This window comes from Solanum pennellii, chromosome 3 (assembly GCF_001406875.1).
Source record: "Solanum pennellii chromosome 3, SPENNV200".
Taxonomy (NCBI): domain Eukaryota; kingdom Viridiplantae; phylum Streptophyta; class Magnoliopsida; order Solanales; family Solanaceae; genus Solanum; species Solanum pennellii.
Genome location: NC_028639.1, coordinates 72,064,908 through 72,083,597, shown reverse-complemented (window position 1 = coordinate 72,083,597; position 18,690 = coordinate 72,064,908). Strand labels below are relative to the sequence as shown.

General features: G+C 35.1%; 1 protein-coding gene across 1 annotated transcript in view; it reads right to left on the bottom strand.

Annotated features, from left to right (window-relative positions):
* Window positions 1-18,161, bottom strand: part of LOC107014460 — a 20,111-nt gene extending 1,950 nt beyond the window's left edge. The window contains exons 1-39 of the mRNA XM_015214378.2: window positions 17,955-18,161; window positions 17,011-17,086; window positions 15,980-16,060; window positions 15,794-15,874; window positions 15,135-15,211; window positions 14,963-15,017; window positions 14,764-14,812; window positions 14,427-14,564; window positions 13,609-13,690; window positions 12,864-12,942; window positions 12,725-12,774; window positions 12,447-12,641; window positions 11,482-11,557; window positions 10,932-11,012; window positions 10,786-10,866; window positions 9,765-9,841; window positions 9,581-9,635; window positions 9,423-9,471; window positions 9,108-9,245; window positions 8,422-8,503; window positions 8,251-8,329; window positions 7,183-7,229; window positions 6,761-6,972; window positions 6,000-6,087; window positions 5,743-5,862; window positions 5,495-5,613; window positions 5,348-5,420; window positions 5,131-5,250; window positions 4,252-4,320; window positions 3,986-4,156; window positions 3,864-3,911; window positions 3,646-3,787; window positions 3,446-3,543; window positions 2,377-2,521; window positions 2,213-2,298; window positions 2,029-2,139; window positions 1,153-1,227; window positions 364-429; window positions 47-235 (exon numbers count right to left, since the gene is read on the bottom strand). Of these exons, the coding sequence (XP_015069864.1) occupies window positions 47-235; window positions 364-429; window positions 1,153-1,227; window positions 2,029-2,139; window positions 2,213-2,298; window positions 2,377-2,521; window positions 3,446-3,543; window positions 3,646-3,787; window positions 3,864-3,911; window positions 3,986-4,156; window positions 4,252-4,320; window positions 5,131-5,250; window positions 5,348-5,420; window positions 5,495-5,613; window positions 5,743-5,862; window positions 6,000-6,087; window positions 6,761-6,972; window positions 7,183-7,229; window positions 8,251-8,329; window positions 8,422-8,503; window positions 9,108-9,245; window positions 9,423-9,471; window positions 9,581-9,635; window positions 9,765-9,841; window positions 10,786-10,866; window positions 10,932-11,012; window positions 11,482-11,557; window positions 12,447-12,641; window positions 12,725-12,774; window positions 12,864-12,942; window positions 13,609-13,690; window positions 14,427-14,564; window positions 14,764-14,812; window positions 14,963-15,017; window positions 15,135-15,211; window positions 15,794-15,874; window positions 15,980-16,060; window positions 17,011-17,086; window positions 17,955-18,056 (3,762 nt within the window). The 5' untranslated portion in view covers window positions 18,057-18,161. The remainder of the gene's footprint in view (window positions 1-46; window positions 236-363; window positions 430-1,152; window positions 1,228-2,028; window positions 2,140-2,212; window positions 2,299-2,376; window positions 2,522-3,445; window positions 3,544-3,645; window positions 3,788-3,863; window positions 3,912-3,985; window positions 4,157-4,251; window positions 4,321-5,130; window positions 5,251-5,347; window positions 5,421-5,494; window positions 5,614-5,742; window positions 5,863-5,999; window positions 6,088-6,760; window positions 6,973-7,182; window positions 7,230-8,250; window positions 8,330-8,421; window positions 8,504-9,107; window positions 9,246-9,422; window positions 9,472-9,580; window positions 9,636-9,764; window positions 9,842-10,785; window positions 10,867-10,931; window positions 11,013-11,481; window positions 11,558-12,446; window positions 12,642-12,724; window positions 12,775-12,863; window positions 12,943-13,608; window positions 13,691-14,426; window positions 14,565-14,763; window positions 14,813-14,962; window positions 15,018-15,134; window positions 15,212-15,793; window positions 15,875-15,979; window positions 16,061-17,010; window positions 17,087-17,954) is intronic.
* Between the last annotated feature and the right edge of the window lie 529 nt (window positions 18,162-18,690).

The window sequence follows — 18,690 nt, the reverse complement described above, 5'->3', positions numbered from 1 at the left end:
AGAGAGAGAGAGAGAGAGAGAGAGAGAGAGAGAGAGGGAAAGGGACCTGATTAATATCAGTCAGCTTTGCTTCATAGTCTGCTACAGTCAAATCATCTTCAGTACCTGACAATCTTCCCAATTCAGCTTCTACCAACATCTTTTTCGAGTGCGCCAAGGAAGAAATGCACTTCGTATAGGAAACATTATCCTTGAAATGAAGGTGTGAGCCATCTACCATGAGTGAGTCAAATCCCTGGTGAGGTTGAAGTTATGAGTTAGCACACTGACATAAGAATCTCTGAGCTCTATTTGGTTGGGAAAAAAGTTCAATAAACATGGAAAGCATAATAAATATGTTCACTACTAACAAATGAAACTAACCATCTCAAGAACTTCCAACAACTCTTGCTTGGAATTTCCATGGTCAAAGTGAACTGTTATAGGAACCTGTCGTTTGAATATGGTTAATGCTTTCTCGGATATAAAGAACGTGCAGAGGCACAAAGATCACCACTCAGATTTTCCCAGTTAATTTCTCATTCATCAAAAGGAAGCTGTTTATACATGCTTATGATAGAACTTCAGATGATGACATAACAGAAACTAATTACTCCTAAAAAAACCTACATCTGTTCATAATTTCCAACACAAAATTTCTAATCAAAGAGGACAGATATTAAGAGAGGAAAACCTTTTCTGGATCACAGATTTGACACCCGACCCAATCCATAATATATCGGACATTAGATGTTTTACCGCTTCAAAAGCCTGTGCAAGTATGCCAAAAAATTCTAAAGCTATTGGATCATTACTAAGTAAATAATTCTTCTTATTTTTTATGTTGTGCTATCTTGTTGAAAGATTTAAAGATTCCCTAGAATTAGCAAAGAGACTATTTCCTTTTGATGGACACACAACTTATATTGTGGGACTACACTGGTTATGTTGTTACAGTTGTTGATCACTACTAATATTGATTTTTTCACTTATCCACAAATTGCAGCAGAAAACAGGTTCCCTTGGTCACTGTAGTGCAAATCCATGTTTATTTTCTGGTAGGAGCAGCACTGCAGCAGTATGCATGATTAAATATAGTTCAATTTTTATCCATGTATATTTCATTATTCCAGAGTTGCTAGAAGTTGACTCATAATCTAGACTATCACTTACAGATGCTTGTTCTGCAGCTGATATGCAACATGCAACGAGTGGAACTCCTCCTTCCTTTAGTGCACTAGGATGGATCTGGAGAATAAAAAGTGGCAAAGATTCTTATTGTAGCACATGAAACTGATATTATGTTCAAATAGAAATGTCTTCCCTTCTTTTCCCCCATCAACAGATTAAGCATTCAGAAGAAAATATATGAAGATGGAATGAAAGATAATTAATTAATACTAAGATAGAGCTCTCAATAAAAGGACCACAAAAAGAATGTCTTTCTCCCGTAAACTAACTTATAAACTCTTTTGGTACGAGAGATAAGGGATAATAATCCCAAGATAAAATGCAGGATTATTTTATCTTACATTTGGTTAGGGGTTATTAGTTAGTCCCAAGATTATTTGTCCCACCATTTGTACTGTAATGATGGAATAAGTTATCCCATATATAAAGTGGGACAACTATCGAATGGGACAACTTTGTCTCCAATGCCCCATACCAAATAACCCCTTAAATAGTACTAATGAGTAATGACATCAATTCTTCTGAAGTAAAATATAGGTCTTTGAAGTAAAATATAAGAAGTGAAAATTCAAACAGATTAGTGATAAGAAATGACAAATCAAAATCCTTCGGGGTGGACCAGTGGTTTGGGCTTGGGACTTCCATGTTGAAGGTCTCAAGTTTGAAACCCCTTGCATGCGAAAGTAAGCAGCTGCGGGGTCCCCTTGTCATAAAAAAAATAACAAATCAAAACAAAAAAAGAACACAATTCTTTCGTGATTTTTTTAGCATTACCACAAATTTAAGAAAAAACGTTATCTAAAGTTTTTCTGAAGTAAACTTATCAGGGCTAGAAGGCTAACAATGATCTGCTTAAACCTGTAAGATAGCAGGACTATTTTCCTCCTCTGCTGCAGCCACAACTGCCTCAACTCCTTCCAAATTGTAGACATTAAAAGCACCAACAGCGTAGCTTCCCCTCTCAGCTTCCTATTAACAGAACAGATAGTGTAAATCCAGATGTAAAAAGAACGGGAAAATCATTAAAGCAAACCCATTCTACCAGTAGTAGTTCCTTAGTTGATAATCTGCCAGGATGAGCCCAGCGTTTCACCACCTCTGCCAGAGCTTTACTGTCACCAACATTACCTGATATTCACATTGATAACTAAATATTAGGGACCAAAGTACAGGTATCAACGGCAATAAGAAATTGCCAAAAATTACCTGGGAAGACAATATAAGGAACCTTTGGATGTCTGCTTTCAGGACCTAGCTGCCATACCGGAATACCAGCAAGAGCTTGTCCCACTACTTTAGCACGTTTTGCTTCTAAAGCTTTTGTGGCAAGATCTGATGAGGTAATTCCTCCCTATGAAAGAAGAACACAAGCAATTGGTCCAAAACTTCAATAAATTTCTGTTTATTAAGTTCTCCAGACATGTTCAGAAAATATGCCAAGATAATGAAGTAACATAGAGCTGTGAAACCTAAAAGATTGACGGCACATGCTGCCAGGGAAAAGAGTTTATACAAGAAGTTTAGGTTCCCCAGATCACAAAAGTCGGGCATAAAACAGTGTCCTTAGTTTTCATATGTTACTTCATCATCTTCAGATATACCCCCAAAAGAGTAAATTTCAAGATCTAGAGCTGTTGCTTTTTGTGTCTTGAGATTCACACTGATTCGTCATATTCATCCTGCTTTTTGCTTCCATCGATGAGCATGAATAATCCCCTGCCCCCCTTTCTTTATTTAGGCTAGCATACACGTGTTATAAGACTCTCAAAAATGAGAAGGATAATACTCCCTCCGTCCACTATTAATTGTCATACTTTCTAATTTTCGATTCAAACAATAAAAATTTTGACTAACATTTTATAATATATTTTTTCAACATATTGATATGCAAAAAATTGCAATGTGTAGTACTTTTGTATAGTTTTTGAATGTCTAAATTTTTTGTTTAAAATATAGAATTAATGTAATCTAATTTAACTTTGAAAATTAATCAAATTGACTTTCGAAAAGCGCAACATGAAAATAAAAGTAGACGGAGGGAGGGAGTATTAATTTCCAACTGCAACCTAGACCCAAGTTTTGACTTTAGTCAGTCAATCATTAAATTAACAAATCCTTCGAACTCTGTCCCCTTAATTTGACACCTTTCAACAGAAAGCTATGTGAGGAAAGAAAGAACTATAAAAAAGTAATGAGCATGATGAATGTCCCTTCCACTAAACATGCACATAATATAGAAGAAAGTGGTACAAGTATACAGAGATAAAAGAAGTACCTTTGCAAGAATATAACGAGGCCTCGTTGTTATCCTCCTAACTATCTCCACCAGTGCTGAGCTTACCTTGAAATTGATCTCTAAACTCTCAGAAGGAGCTGGGTATAGTACAGTATGTTAAAAGCACAAAAAAAGTGAATTAACAAAATCAGGATGGCAAGGAATTAGTATTCGTCATTAGATAATATGAAGAGACTCACTTTTGCCTGTGATCAGCTCTCTACTGGTCATTATGAAAGTATCTTTATGATTTCTAAGGTAAACGTCTGCCATTTCAGCAGCTCGATTGATTTCTTCCTCCCTCGTTTCTGATGACTCCATGGCAACTTTATTTACTGAAATCTACTTTTCAGGAAAGGAAATTAAAACTTAGCTCCATATTTTCAGCAAAAGTATCACATACAGTGTTCAGTTTTACCTCTATAGTCTTCAAAACATGACCATATTGTAGTTTTAGTTCTTCAACCTGCAGTGAACTTGAAATATAAGTGTGACGGAATGCCAATAGAAATTAAGCTTACAAATCTTGTTATATTTGACCTGCTTTGTTGTTTTTGGAACATATGAACCCACAACAATAAGTCCACCATTTCTTTCTCTACTTATTCCAATATCATTTGGCAAAATTGGAGATTTTTGGATGATTCCAACTCGAGTAGAAACAAAACTGGCAGCAGTACGGCACAAAAAGTGTTTTCCTTTTAGTTCTGCCTGAATATAGAAAGAAGCAAAGAAAATGAAAATCAACTGGCATCTCACCACATGAAAAAGAACTAACATCAAATGTAACAGGAATTCTATAAAACCTTTATCATTCCAGCGGAAAATACAGTCATGTCTCTTTCACTAGCTGCGTTGACTATACATGTTGAACCCTGTTACAGGAAATGCGATCAGGAGTGACAAATAATTAAGGTCGATTTTTTGTAAGGAAGGGAAAATCAACCCAGTAAGAAATTTTCCAAGCCCACGGCAGAGTGAAAGGTTCCTTTTCACTATCCAGTAGTTCAGCGACTGGCATCAAAAGCTTCTATGAAGCTCTTCAGAAGGAAATCTGGTAAGTTTGCTTATGCAGTAAATTGTGTAGCACTAGACTGGCAGTTGCAAACATAGATTGCTCACTACCATTTACACTCTGGCATTCACTTGCAATTTTAAAACATTTACGGCCTCAAGGGTCTTATGGTTTCCCTAAACATCAGCAACTATCAGTGAACTTCTCTATTAGACTCTCTGCACATGACAGTAATGTTGTGGAAGAAAACTAAGAGTTTAAGAGTTCAGTATGCAGAATTCTAAAAAATGAGCGAAGTTTTTGGCTGTAATGAGGGGTTTGAGAAGGTAAGCATCTATGACATTGTAATTTCATATTTGCACTTTAAGTCAAATCCAAGTTTTGTGTGTATGAACCAAAGCTCACATACAAAGCTCCATATGTAGAATACCATCACCCAAAAGACACACAAACAGCAAACTTCTAACATGAAGTCCATTTTCTAAGGAACTTTGAGATCATGATAAGAGCTGTACGAAAGAAAAGTACATCGCAAAAAAAGAAAATAGGTGGTAAGCATAAGGTAGCCATGTTACAAACACAGTCAGATGATGGATACTAATGAGTCAGTGGAGGTAATAAAAAAAAAAAGCAATTATGTAAGAGTAAGATGGTGATGACACTTATGTACCTTCTGTAAATTACAGAGATGTTCACAAACAGCATCTGGTCCACCATTTCTTAAAAGCTGGATGGAGATTGATGAAACACTGCTAGCAGGTCTCTGGCCCTTTGTTTTTTCTTCTACCCACTAAAATATCAAATGGAGAAAAAAAAAAGAATAACAACTACATCAGTTTAGTGTGAAGCAGAAAACTAGTTTTCCTCAGAAACAGACTAGGCTTGACCTCTCGGAGGTTGGAAGATTTGTATCCAAATGCAGCATCTTTAGCAAATTCTGTTTCACCTGCGGGAACAAGCCTAAAGACAAGAAGACACAATTAGTGTTTTCCGGCAAGTCCAAACAACTAATATGTGTTAGATTAGAAAGGTACCTATCAGAATCTGCAACATAATGTGTATCTCCAATGGTATAACGGCCTCCTTGTAAGAAAAAGGGGCAGATAATCCATGCGTCCATCTCACCCAGTACAGAAACAGCTGCATCTGCTTCCTAGATAGCATAAAACGATATCTTAATAGTCTGTCAAGAAAGGACGACAACCACAACACAATCCCAAACAAGTTGGGGAAAGAAAGGCCACACAAGGTTTGATTTCTGTCAGCTTATCTCCATCCTCACCTCAGGGAAATGACCTCGTAAGGTTGAATCACCCCTCAGAACCACTGTGTAGTCTGCTTTTTCCACTGACTTGGCAGCAGAATCAATGTTCCTGCAGATATCTGCTATCAATGCACTAGCCTGCAGTGAGAAGCGTCAGTTAATGATGTCATAATCAATGAGATAAGTAACTTAGCCAGCAGCTGTTATACTTCAAATACAAAAATTCTTTGAAGGGGATCGATATAGAAACTTTTCTTCAATGCAAGTCTTTTTACCTTCTCAGAAGTCAATGCTCTGGAATTAGTCAAAATGAAAAAACATTTGGGCCTCTTTTTGAATTCTTCAATGAGTGACTCAATGCTCCTGCAAAAATTAACAAGTTCATGACTGGTAAAAGTAACAAACGTATTTTGAAGTTTTTCTCTATAAGGATCAAATAACAAAGTTTCATCTATGACGGAGATAAGAAGTATGTTAACCAAGAGCATTTATAAAGTTAGATGGAGAAGAGAGAGTAATGGAGATTGAACCTAACAAAGAAGGGAAATTATATTGTTGTCATCTTCTACGTGATTCAATGTATTAAACAAAATAGATCTCAACTCTCTTTCCTTGTACAAAGAAGAGAATGAAGAAAATAGGTAAAGAACTGAGCAACCTGTATCTATTGCTAGTTTATTTAAGTTAAACATTACAAGTATCTATTTAAGTTAAACATTACAAGTATCTAGTTCCACAAATAGCTGGACTCTAATTTCTTTTGTTTGGTCGCTCAAACAGTGCTTGGCTTATAGACGACACTTAACGAATGGAGATTTTGGTTAATTATTTCCAGTTTTCCCACTTCCACACCTTAAATAACATGCATAATGCAACACATATGAACGAATGAAGAAATTACACTCTGAAACTTAGTGTTCCTGCCATACCATTTTGAATTGGTAACACTAGCTAGAGTCTCTGTTTGTGAATCCAGAAGACATTTTTTTGGAAAATGTAACTAAACTGTCTCTTGAAATTTATAGAAGCATTTTACCATTCTGTCAGGACCTCAATATCGTGAACAGTTTGAGTCCCAGTTGGATCATCATCCAGAACAATTAAAGTCCTCAAACTATTCTCTGTTAGTGTACGTATTTCATTGATCGGATCCACCGGCCACTCAGGAGGAAGGGACTGCAATGCAGATTCTTTATTGAGAACAGGAAGTTTGCCTTCAACTTTGACTCCACTCAGCGTCTCATAAACCTGCAGAAGTTTGAGATAAAGTAGATTAGATGGTAACAATGAGCTTAACCATTCTCCTTACAATTTATGCCTATCAAATTCATGCTGCAGTATAATTAACAGAGGAAAACTACATTGTCTTTGGAATAAACTGAATAATTATTGAGCATATTTTCATAAATTCGAACATTAATTAACATGACATCTCTTATTACATACAGCTGGTCATACCTTTACTACAGCAGCATCATCCAATCTGCCCCATCCAGCAGCAGAACCTAATCCATAAGAAATGTAAACAGTAAGAAGACAGGTTACACAACATGAAAGAGAGTGCTTTTGCAGTACAGCAGTTCAATTTACATGCTCAAACACCATTAAGTTAAACATAGGTTAATTAGAAAAAAAGTAATCTGTGTTGGTTTAAAAAGGATTATGAGGAGGACAGGACCACAATTTTATCTGGTTAAACCCATGGCTGAGACGGTACAAAACTGACAAATCTAAGACATTTAACGCTAGTTAAATACATTATTGGAAGCCATAGTTAATACTGGCTAGCATAAGGGGACCACCTATTCAGCTGTTTGTCAGCAATTCCTCCCACTAAGAGAAAAATATCTCTCTTCCACTCACCACTTTACCCATCCTTTCCCAGTTTAACCACAGTTTCTTGATCGCGTATTCATACAAACATTGGGCATCACAATCTTCTACATCTCATGATTGAAAAGAAAAGAGGAAAATATGCTTTGGGAGAATTCAAACAAAGAAAAAAGGAACATCGATAGAAATATCTTTACAGCATGATATTCAGGGACAATTTCCAAATACATTTGGGCAATAAAATGGTGAATAAGGTGAATCAAATGTCCATAGACCATAAAGCAAACAACGAGAAACCCAACTTGTTGTACTTAAAAGTTTCTTCTTTTTAATTAGCAACAGTAGACTTGCACAGTCTTTTGAATATAAATCATTGAAGTTGCACTATATGACAATAATATGCATCAAGAGTTCTCTTCTTTCCAGAAGAGTGACTCGACAAAGAAACCAAATGTTAGCTAAAATAGTAATGAGCAATCCTAGACAGTACCAGTATCTTATAGTTGTAATACATTTAGGTCAAACAAAACATAGAAACTGTCAATTTTGCTGTAATCAATGAAACCGCATTTGGATATCATTGAGAAAAGTGGGAGATGAAAATTGGAATCTAATTTGCTAGAGTGCTGGACAACTGTAGTGCAGTAAAGGATACAGAGTTAAAATAGAAAGTAACAGATCTCTTAACCGCACCTGACAGGAATAACTGGTGTGCAATGTTTGCAATATGAAGCGGCACTCTGCCTGATGAGCCTTCACGAGAAACAATGCCCTGTTAAAACCATAAGAATAGCCTTAACGAAATTAAAAATCAAAGTTAACACAGCTGCAATATGAAATATGTTCAATGTTTATCAGCCTCACCAGATCCTTCACGAAGATGTCAAGTGCGGACAGCGGCGTGTAATCATTTTCTATCATGTGTGGCCCACGGTTCTCAAACATCCTGCAAAAATACAAATCCAAATATAGGTTACAATAAGATGAAAAAGGCGAAGCTTTTCCTAACATATCTCTGAAAATGACTATTGTTGAGGCAGTACATACAATTCAACAACTATTTCTACAATGACCAAATAACCAACCGAAAACTCATGCACAACACAGTGAGATGATTCCTTAAAGAATAAAAGTTTTTGAAGGTTTCCTTCTTAAAGTCAATCATGAGTGAGCTTCTTGAAAAATAATACTCACAATCATAAAGAAACACATTACACAGAAATATCTAACTAATAAAAAAACTGACTTATCTTCCAAACACAAATTCAAAATATATATATTTTAGCTTGGACGCACTCTCAATCATAAATGATTCTATGATTCCTGTCTCTCTAATTATAGGACCACATTCTGCATTCAGCACTAAAGTATTATAATATTCATGACTACATATTGGAAAAATCAGGTTCAGGCTAACATCTAATAAACTAACATCATGCCATGCACTGTTGCAAACAAAATTAAAAACTGAGATCTGCACATCTTCTTTTACCTATACTTGAATGAAAAGAAGGAAGTTATTTACTTCAATAACGGTATGGGTTACCTACCAAGATGTTCCCCCACTATTTGTGATGACATCAAACAAAAGTCTTGTATTAAGACCCAATCGAGCACCAAATGCCATTGCCTCAGCAGCTGATGCAATATGAACTCCAGCAAGAAGTTGATTGACCATCTTAACAGCACTGGTAGATCCGCATATATAGAAGTCAAAAATCGATGTACTATTTCCAGGACAAACTCATCGAAGAAACAGCAAGGTGAAATGATTGGAGAAGTATTTGCATGCCCAAATAAGTTAAGCACTATGAAATCAAGTGACTCAGTGAGGTCAGAGAAGATAATACTCAGATTAAAGGTACCTGCCAGCTCCACAACTTCCTTTTATTATATAAAGCTTCTCACTTAATGCTGTTTAGGCAAGCACACAAAATCAGTACCTTAATAGTAACATTTGAAAGGGAAAATCACAGAGAGATATCTAATATTTTGAGACAAAATAAAAGAGTCCACTTCTTACCAGCAAGAACCGAACCACTGTGTTTGAGAGCTTCATCTGTACCTGATGCCATTATCTAGCATTGGTGTGTTATAACTTCCAGTAAGTCAGCAGGCAAGGTTCATCCAAACAAAAAACATTTTTGAAATATGAAAAGCAATCACCAAAATCAAGAATTTGAAAGCTAATCTTTTCATATTCGCACCGTAAGGGTTCCATTAGCAGCCTTCTTGACCCCACCAGAAACAGGAGCATCCACTAATTTTAATTTCTTCGGGTCACCTATCAGATGATAAAGGTGAAGCATATGTGAACCAAAGAATGATAAAAAGTGGATGAGATGAGGATTATGTCCTCAACTTTGTAAAATAAAGAGCCATTACTATCATAAAATTGGAGAAAACACGAGATTTCATTATCTCTGGTCACAGTTTGGCAAGTGATGAAGCGTCAACAGATCATTAAACTCCATTTAGCTCTGTTGAGATTGGAACCTTCACATGTTGGAAGAGGCAGTATATTTAATCATAGGGCCAATACTTCAGTCTATTCTAAATAAGGAAGTTGTATCATATCATCAGACAAGGATATCATCCCCCAATATAAATTTAAAAACAAAACAATGTGTTTGCGCACGCAAGCACACAGTTCGCCATTTTTGCTTGAAGGTGCAAGTAGCTCATATCCTTGACATGGTTTGGTCATGCCCTACGTCGACCTCCAGATGCACCAGTTTACAGGTGTGAAACCATGGTAAGGTGTTAAAAAGGGACGATACATACCTAAAATCACAGGAAAGAAAGATTTTTGGAGAGGCTTATAAACTCATTGAATCCATGTAGACAGATTTTTGGAGAGGCTTATAAACTAATTGAATCCATGTAGACTTAGTGAAAAATAGGGCACAATTAAGAAAAATATTTTAAAAGGCGATAACAAATAGTTAAGAATACGTGTTAGTCATGTTAGTATGACTACTTCAGATCCTGCTTTCTGGTAGTCTTTTAGTCTTGTCAGAGATTTCTACCAGTAAAGAATATACAAAACTTCAACTTTATTTTATAAACTTGGCTGGAATTGAGGTTTAATCATTGTTATATATATCTACTCCTTGAACTGGTAATTCAGGAATGGACTTGCCTCGAAAAGAATGAACAAGAAAATGCCATGAAATGTATTACAAGAAGGAAAGCAAACTTCAACGAAATTTGAGAGTAAATACTTACTCTGCAAGCGCTTCTCGAGCTGGCTAACAAATGATGGAGAAACTGTTGATGAGAGGATAATAGATGCTCCAGATGAAAGGGCTATAAAAACCAGGAGAGATGGTTAGTCCTGCCCAAAGATGTAGAAGTGAGAGCACAGTATTTACCTGACACAGCGCCTTGATCACCATAAAGAACACTTTCAGCTTGCAGTTCGTTTGTGACCATTACTACAAGTACGTCTACATCTGAAATTAAGGTGGAAAAACAAACATTTAAAAGGATCAGCAAATGGCAAGTAGCGTCAAACTTTTTCCATAGTGCTCATCAAAAAGTAAAGAAGCAACTTTTAATCACAGATTAGGGAATTGATCTTATAGCTAAACTACTTTGCATTGGACTTGTTGAGCAGATATTATTCTAAGTTATGCTGTCCAGATCCAAGAATGATGGAAGCGGAAGCCCAAGACCCTTCTCATTTTCTTCTTGATTGTAGGGAGACAGGTGAACTTGACTTCTATAAGTTTGTTAGTCAACCTTGTTCTAGCTTAGTCTCGTCCAGAAAGTAAATCATACAATTAAGAAATAAACAGAATAGCAGAACCCTAGAACTTCAAGCTCTTTGCCGAACAGACAAGATTTTCAGACAACACAAGACCTGAAGAATGTCATCAGTTTCTATATATGATGCACACATCAAAAAGCATCTTAATTTACCCTGAGATACTTCTGCAGGAGTACTCCCAGTCAAGCCACCTGCATCTGCAAATCGAGATAGTGATGGTGGATATACCTACAATTTCATAAGAAAGGCAGCCATTACTTTCACTTAGTTATTCGCTTTAAATAAATCACAACAAACATCTGAATTCAGCAAATAGAGGACAATACAACATAAAGCATGTGGATACACTTCAAGGTACCTTGTACGGAGAGATGTTTATCGATGTAGCAATATGCACGAAATGATGTTAGTGATCGGAATAATTAAGGAACCCAATATTCATTAGGTCAACAAAAATCACTTGCAAGTCATTTCCAGCTTCTTATTCTTGTAGAAATTTCTTTGACGAATCAAAGATAAAAGCCACAAGTGCAGACATAATCTCAGATAATGTACAAAATAGAAGGATTTGTTCCTAAAGTTACTTGCAGTTTAATTTTTCAAAGTATCTCTTCGGTGTAACAGCAGACAAGGGAAGGAAAGAATATCAAAAGATTAGATTTCCCTTCTCAGTAGGTGGATGAAAAGATGATCAAGTTTTTCCCACCACTTCCTAACTTTGAATTATGAAAACACACCCTAAAAGTGAATCACCTTCTCTACTTTTTCAAAGGGAAAAAGATGTTGCTCGAAAGACATTATTCAATACTTTGACATTGCTGTATGTGCAGATACTTTTATTTTTACCCCAAATTTAAATCTGCAGTGGTTCTGATGCACTTCCTGATATTCAGCCTTAGACTGAGTAGTGTGCATTTCAAATCAAAATTTTAAGTTTCCCACCACTCTTTTAAAACATTTAAAAATTTCGAGAAAATGGAAAATGTATTATTTTCCTTGAGTCATTGTGAAAACAGCTATCATTGACTTAGGTAGGATATCTATTACCTAGTCATCCAAAATTACATATTGAAATGGAACTACTCCAGCACCAAATATAAAAGATGTAAGGCATTACATCATAACCAAGGACGCAGAAATTTGATTTCAGCAGATGAGTTGCCATGCCAAATCCCATAGCACCAAGGCCAATGAAACCAATACGCTTCACTGTATCAGATTGAGAAGTAATTTGACTGGCCAGTTCCTCAGGGTTGTAACTTTTAGAATTGACCGCATCAGCTAAATTTACCCCAAGTAAACTTTCCCAAACCTGTAGTGCATCCTGCTGTTAGTAACAGATAAAGAAGCTCAAGCAACATTACCATAGGAAAACCTTGTGTACTCAAACCTGACCTTGAGCAATGTAGAATCGTCATCTTTCTGTTGTTGGGGATGTGAAGATCCTGTAGATGAAATGCAAAGCAACTAAGATCACGTGCAAATGTTAATTTTGTCTTCCGCAAAACAAAATAAGAAGGAATGGGTAATATGCCTGCTATGAGTTGCTGATGAGCAACCGTTAGAAGTGGAACGGGGAATTTATGTGATTTCGCCATGTCTAGTACATTACCCTGAAGTGCACAAAAAAAGAATCAGGGAATAGGAACTCTACAGTAGTAAAGAGACGACAAAAATTATTATAAGAATTTTCTAGCCGTAGCCAGACGCAACACCATGAAAGCGAAAAACCATGAAGAATTTTTCAAGTTCTTCCCTGTGCCCCAATAAATAAGATCTTTGCTTTTGGGCTGATTTTGAAAATTAGACCCATTTCCTTTGAAGGAAAGTTTTATTCCCTCTAAACTCTTCAAACTAATATGAATTATAATCAATTAATCACTTCATAATATTTCAAACTTGACGTGACATCCTTTTAACTATCCAAATCATTTTAAGCATTTGTTATCAAATTAATGTAAAATCTTTTCAAACATCCTATTCTTGAAACTCATACCACCTCACAATGAGTCTATCTCGAAGGTAATATATAATCAAGGGAAAACCCAGGACTAAAATAGAAAAGAAACACTGAAAGATGAGTTTCTGAAAGAATGTGCATTTTAAACTTATGGGTTTCTCTTTCTGAAGAAGGCATTATCTGCTCTAACCTGTTATAAGCAATAAACATATTATGGACAGAGGATTAAGAAAGGGCATTTCATCTTACAAGAGAATCTAAAGAGTAATGTTAGCTCTCAAAAGAAAAGAACTATGGAAACTTAACACGAGAGTCTTACCAAATTTTGAATGAAAAGGTTGAGAAAGAGATGTTTAGTCTGATTACCCCTCAACAGCTGGGGGAGAGAATTCTTGAAAACCCTGCAAAAATTGAATATTAAGAAAAAATTGAGAATGACAGCATGCAAAAATAATTAATCATTACATAGAGAAGTAACGCAAAGTAAACAGAAGACATAAGAAAGGAAGAACATAGTATCAGAGCTAATTCAACTTACAACTATACATAATAACATCTGAGGACTTCTACAAATGATTAATACTAATACAACTTTCAAAAAAATAACTTCTCGTGGCTCAATGACAACATAAACTGACCTAAAGACATGCCCATGTGCACGCCTAGTTCATATAGCTTTCGGCATAAGATAACACATTGAACTGGTCGAATCAACGATACCTAATCATACACCCAACTATGTACTTAAGATCAGAATCATACACGAGTATTCAGCAACGGTTTTGAACTTGAACATAAAACTTGGACTCTAAGACTTCTTAACTAACTATCCCTTTAAATCAGCACAACTGCTTTCACCCAGCTTTTTTATTTCAGCACTTATTCTTGCACTCATGAAGAAGGTAGGATAGGACATTTTTTCGCTGACATATTCCAGCAGTAATAGTACTACGAAACTAAGTGATCAAGTGCAAGATAAACTTTAGCAACTGAATAGAAGATTGAGAAATAACAGTGATACACTAATACCATACACTTTTCGGATTTAAGATATTACACTAAACATCTTCATAAAAACCTTGAGGTGGTTATCTATCAAATGAGCCTAAAATGAAATGAAAATGTAAATGCAGTCACCAAGAATTTCCAGCAGCATTGGATATTATGTCATAAAGTATCCATGGATGAATTCCAGCTTGAGCACCAAGACCGATGGCCTCCACTGAAGCAACAGAATGAATTCCTTCAAGGAGCTCAATCACCATTTTAGCTTTGCTGCAAGCGTAATTGTAACAGATAAATAGATTGTCACAAAATCATTATACTAACATAGCTATGCAGATTAAATTCGTGATATTCAAACTAAACATACCACTATAATCTAAACTGAGCAAATCATAATTGCTAGATTTTTCTCAACAATGACATGAAAAACAGCAAAAGTTTGTAGACATAACAGATATACATAATGTACCTTCCGGCACCAAGTTCCCCCTCAAAGGTGTATAGCTTTGCACACATGGCTGTCCACAGGAAAAAGCCGACTCAGAAAAGCAAAGAAACATGAGAAAAATTTTCTCTGGCTCTAACAATTAGTAAAATTTTAAGAACAATGATTTCAATAGTAAATTTCTGCAAAAATAAATCCAGAATAGCAAGACAAGTTACTGCACCAGAAAGAATGGGCTGTGCTCTAACAATGGACTCCGAACTTCCAGAGGAAATAATCTAACATCATTGAAAAGAAAGAACAAATATTCCTTGCATCAGCAATGGATAAAAGTAGAAGATAAATGTCTAGTTAACTCCTCAGAAATGGTTCTCGTGGGGAATTTTATGTCTTACCATAGTTTTATCATTCAGAACATCTGATACTGCTTTTGAGACATATATATCAACAATGAAGTTTGTGCCATAACAATCTGCATTAGTCAAAAGAAGTTTGAAGATTAGCAGATGACTCTTAGATTTTCAATGACAGTTACACAAGTGTAAATCCTTATATTCCATCTTCCTCTATTTTATTTTCATAGTGAAAATGTCCATCCCAGGCATATGCCCAGTTCACCTTGATAATTCACCCACCACAAAGAGTAAATGATAAAAAATCACGAACACTAATGCCCTACAAGTCTTAGCTTATGCTCTAGTGGACTATGATATCCAAAATAAATTCTTATCACAATGCTAGTTCTTCTTATAGAGTTACATTCAACAACAAAAAGAATATCAAGGCCTACTCTGTTTTGTCTCATATGTCTTAACAAATCATCAAATTTGCAAAGATTCAGCAGTAAAATGGCAGTATAGTGCAAGAAGTTTAAAAACCACAAGATAGATATTTTGCGTAGTCATTCATCAAATAGACTTCAAATATCACAAGAAAACTCAATTATACAAGGGGCACGATGAGAAAGAGACAAATTTACTCTCACAAATATGCAACATTTATTACTTCTAAATATGGCAATAAAATATGAAAATTAGCCAGATCAAGATGTTGCCTCTTAGAGCCAACTCCAGCTTCTGAATCTGGGAAGGTAATACATTTGAATGGAAAATGATGACCGTGTCTTTGCTTAATCCTGTAAAGCAAGAAAAAACATCAATAGAAAGGAAAGAAAAAGGCAATGGATTGCGCCTTCATCAAATTGATCAGACAGAAACCTAGAATATGTATAGGCATTTACCGTTTAAAACACCCTTGTCGCCCAGAATTAAATCATTTATTTGATCAGCATGAGATAACAATATGACCAATGCAGCTACACCTGAAAATGGTGAAGTGGATCAGAAACTATTTTGGTACGTAACAAGACACCTGGAGAAACTGTGAAGAACTTTCACCATACAATGTCAAGCAAGGTAAGCTATAAAGATTGTTGCTTCTCTCCATCGTATTTACTAGAGACAGCAGCATGTTCAAATGATGACCTCAAGCCATCCACTTCTAAAGGCAGTATTAGACAGAAGGATAGATCTATATTCTGTATACATCAGAGAGCAAGAACCTTGCAGACATCACCTTCTTTTAAGTCTTCCAGTAATCACGAATAAATATTCTAGATTATATTGGTGGAAAATCTTCTTTTGGGCTACTAATAGATTACATCTAATGTTCCAGATCACCACAATATACTATTCCAATATACATCCCAACATCTTTTTTGCTCCTTCAAAAACATAGTGTTCTAGTAAATTAGCAATAGGACGTCCAAAAATATCTTTCAATCAGAAAAAAAGGAAATAAAGACCTGCCGCGAAAAGACAAAACAGACAAGAAACGGCCAAACTCAATACAGAGAGACAAACGCTAAAAATTTGAAATGTCGCATTTCCCACACAAGGGAGCTGAAAATGGGATTTTCTGTCCAATTTTCAGTATCTTAAGATGGAACTGAATCAAGATGAAAAATCTATTCAAATTTATGTATGATTGAGAAAAAAAAAATTCAATACGTGAGGTCAGCAAAAAGGTGAGATTTAAGCATGGTGATGATGACAGTTAAACAGTTGGAAAGTAAACTGTGAAGGAAGAATGAAACAAGAGGAGGGGTATCCTTAAAATGAAAGAACAAGGTTTGATTTACACTAGGTTTTGAGGTGTTCATCAATTGTCTTTACATAGTTTAAACTGGGACATATAGCCAAACATTACAAGGAAAATCTGTAAGAGAAGGCTGTGGAACAGGAAACATAAGAAAGTTAACTCAGATCTCACCTTTCGTTGCCTCAGTAGGGTTGGCACATACTTTACCACCTAGCTTTAAGAACTTATCAACCAAAGGACTTCCTGCCTGTTGATACCACATATCAAAACCACCAACCATAAAGGGCATTACCAATCTTAAACAGATGACATTGAGAAAAAGAAGCAGACTAGTGAAGACAGAACATAGATGTCCACTTTCTTTCAACCTCATAGAAACTTTATGTCAGGTGATGAACCAAGAAAAGCATCCTAGCCCCAATGCTAGATATCAAAGAAATATAACTTCACATATCTCTTTATAAGTGGAAAGAAGATTTAAAACATATTTGATTTTATTCTGTAAACGAAATTATCAACAATTCTGAAACAGACGAGCAAATATTCATATACGGTAATAGTAAATGGAAAATATTTCAAAACAACTCTTCACCAACACTGACCAATATCAGGCATTGAAAACTTAAAAGTGTTTTTCTTGAAACCTACTTTCTTGATAGCACATAGTCATTAATAGTAAACGCATTCTAATCAAATATGAGAACTTACTATTAGAAACCTCAAGGCACTGCATAATCTACCCACCAAAAAAAAAATGACAAAACTAAAGCATTAAACTAAATCTCAAAGTTTCTTGAAATTTTAATAAAAGATCTTCATCAATCATTGACTAAATCTTGATAATCATCTTCAAGTAACTGCATAATGTACATGTCATCCCCCGCCTACCCACCAACACCCAAACAAAAAGGGAGAATTCATCCAAAACATTAGACTAAATCTTTAATTTTCTTTAAATTAAATTTAAGATCTTCATCAATCTTGATGAAAAAGCACCTTACTTCATCAATCTTGATGAAAAATCAGAAAAAAAACAACTGATAAGTACTAGACTGATCGAAAATCAAGAAATTAGAATCATATGATGAGAAACAAAACAAGAATTTATCAACAACCTCGAATGCTTGAAGAGAGTAACCCGAACGAAGAAGTGAAGTAGCCAATTCCAAGCTGATATCATCCAAACCGACGAAACCAACTACACTGCCAGTAGCCATTAGTGAAGCAGACAGAAACAGAATCAATGGCTATTTTATTTGGTAAGGACAAGAAAAAGATCAAGCGTCGAATGCTTTTGGGTTGGTAACTTATATAAAGAACCTCTTTATTTCATATTTATATCTCCGGTCCATTAAATATATTTAAGAAATTAATGTATTAGCAAATAGAATTGTTATATATATCACGTTAACAAAATATTAGAGAAATATACGTCTAAAAGTATTTCTAGATACTTGGTTTAATCAACATGGAAATGTGTTTAGCTAATAATGATAGTTTAAATAAAAAAATATTACTCTTAATCTGTTATTTGGTGTGACAAATGAGAAAAAATAATTACATGATAAATTTTTAGTACTCCTCCGATTGAGAACAAAGTGTAGATAACTTATTCTACAATTAATAATTATAATTACGATAAATTATTTCTATTTATAGGTGAAAACATTAACTCTTAAATAACTTATCCCTAGATAAAAACATATTAACTCTTATTAGAAATGTTTTATTTTTTATCTTTTATAAAGATATTAACTGTCCAACTAAATTAAGGGTTTAATAAATAAAAAATATTTTTTTCTTAATTTGTCAATAATAATAAAAAAGGAACGGAAAGAGTGTATTATAAAG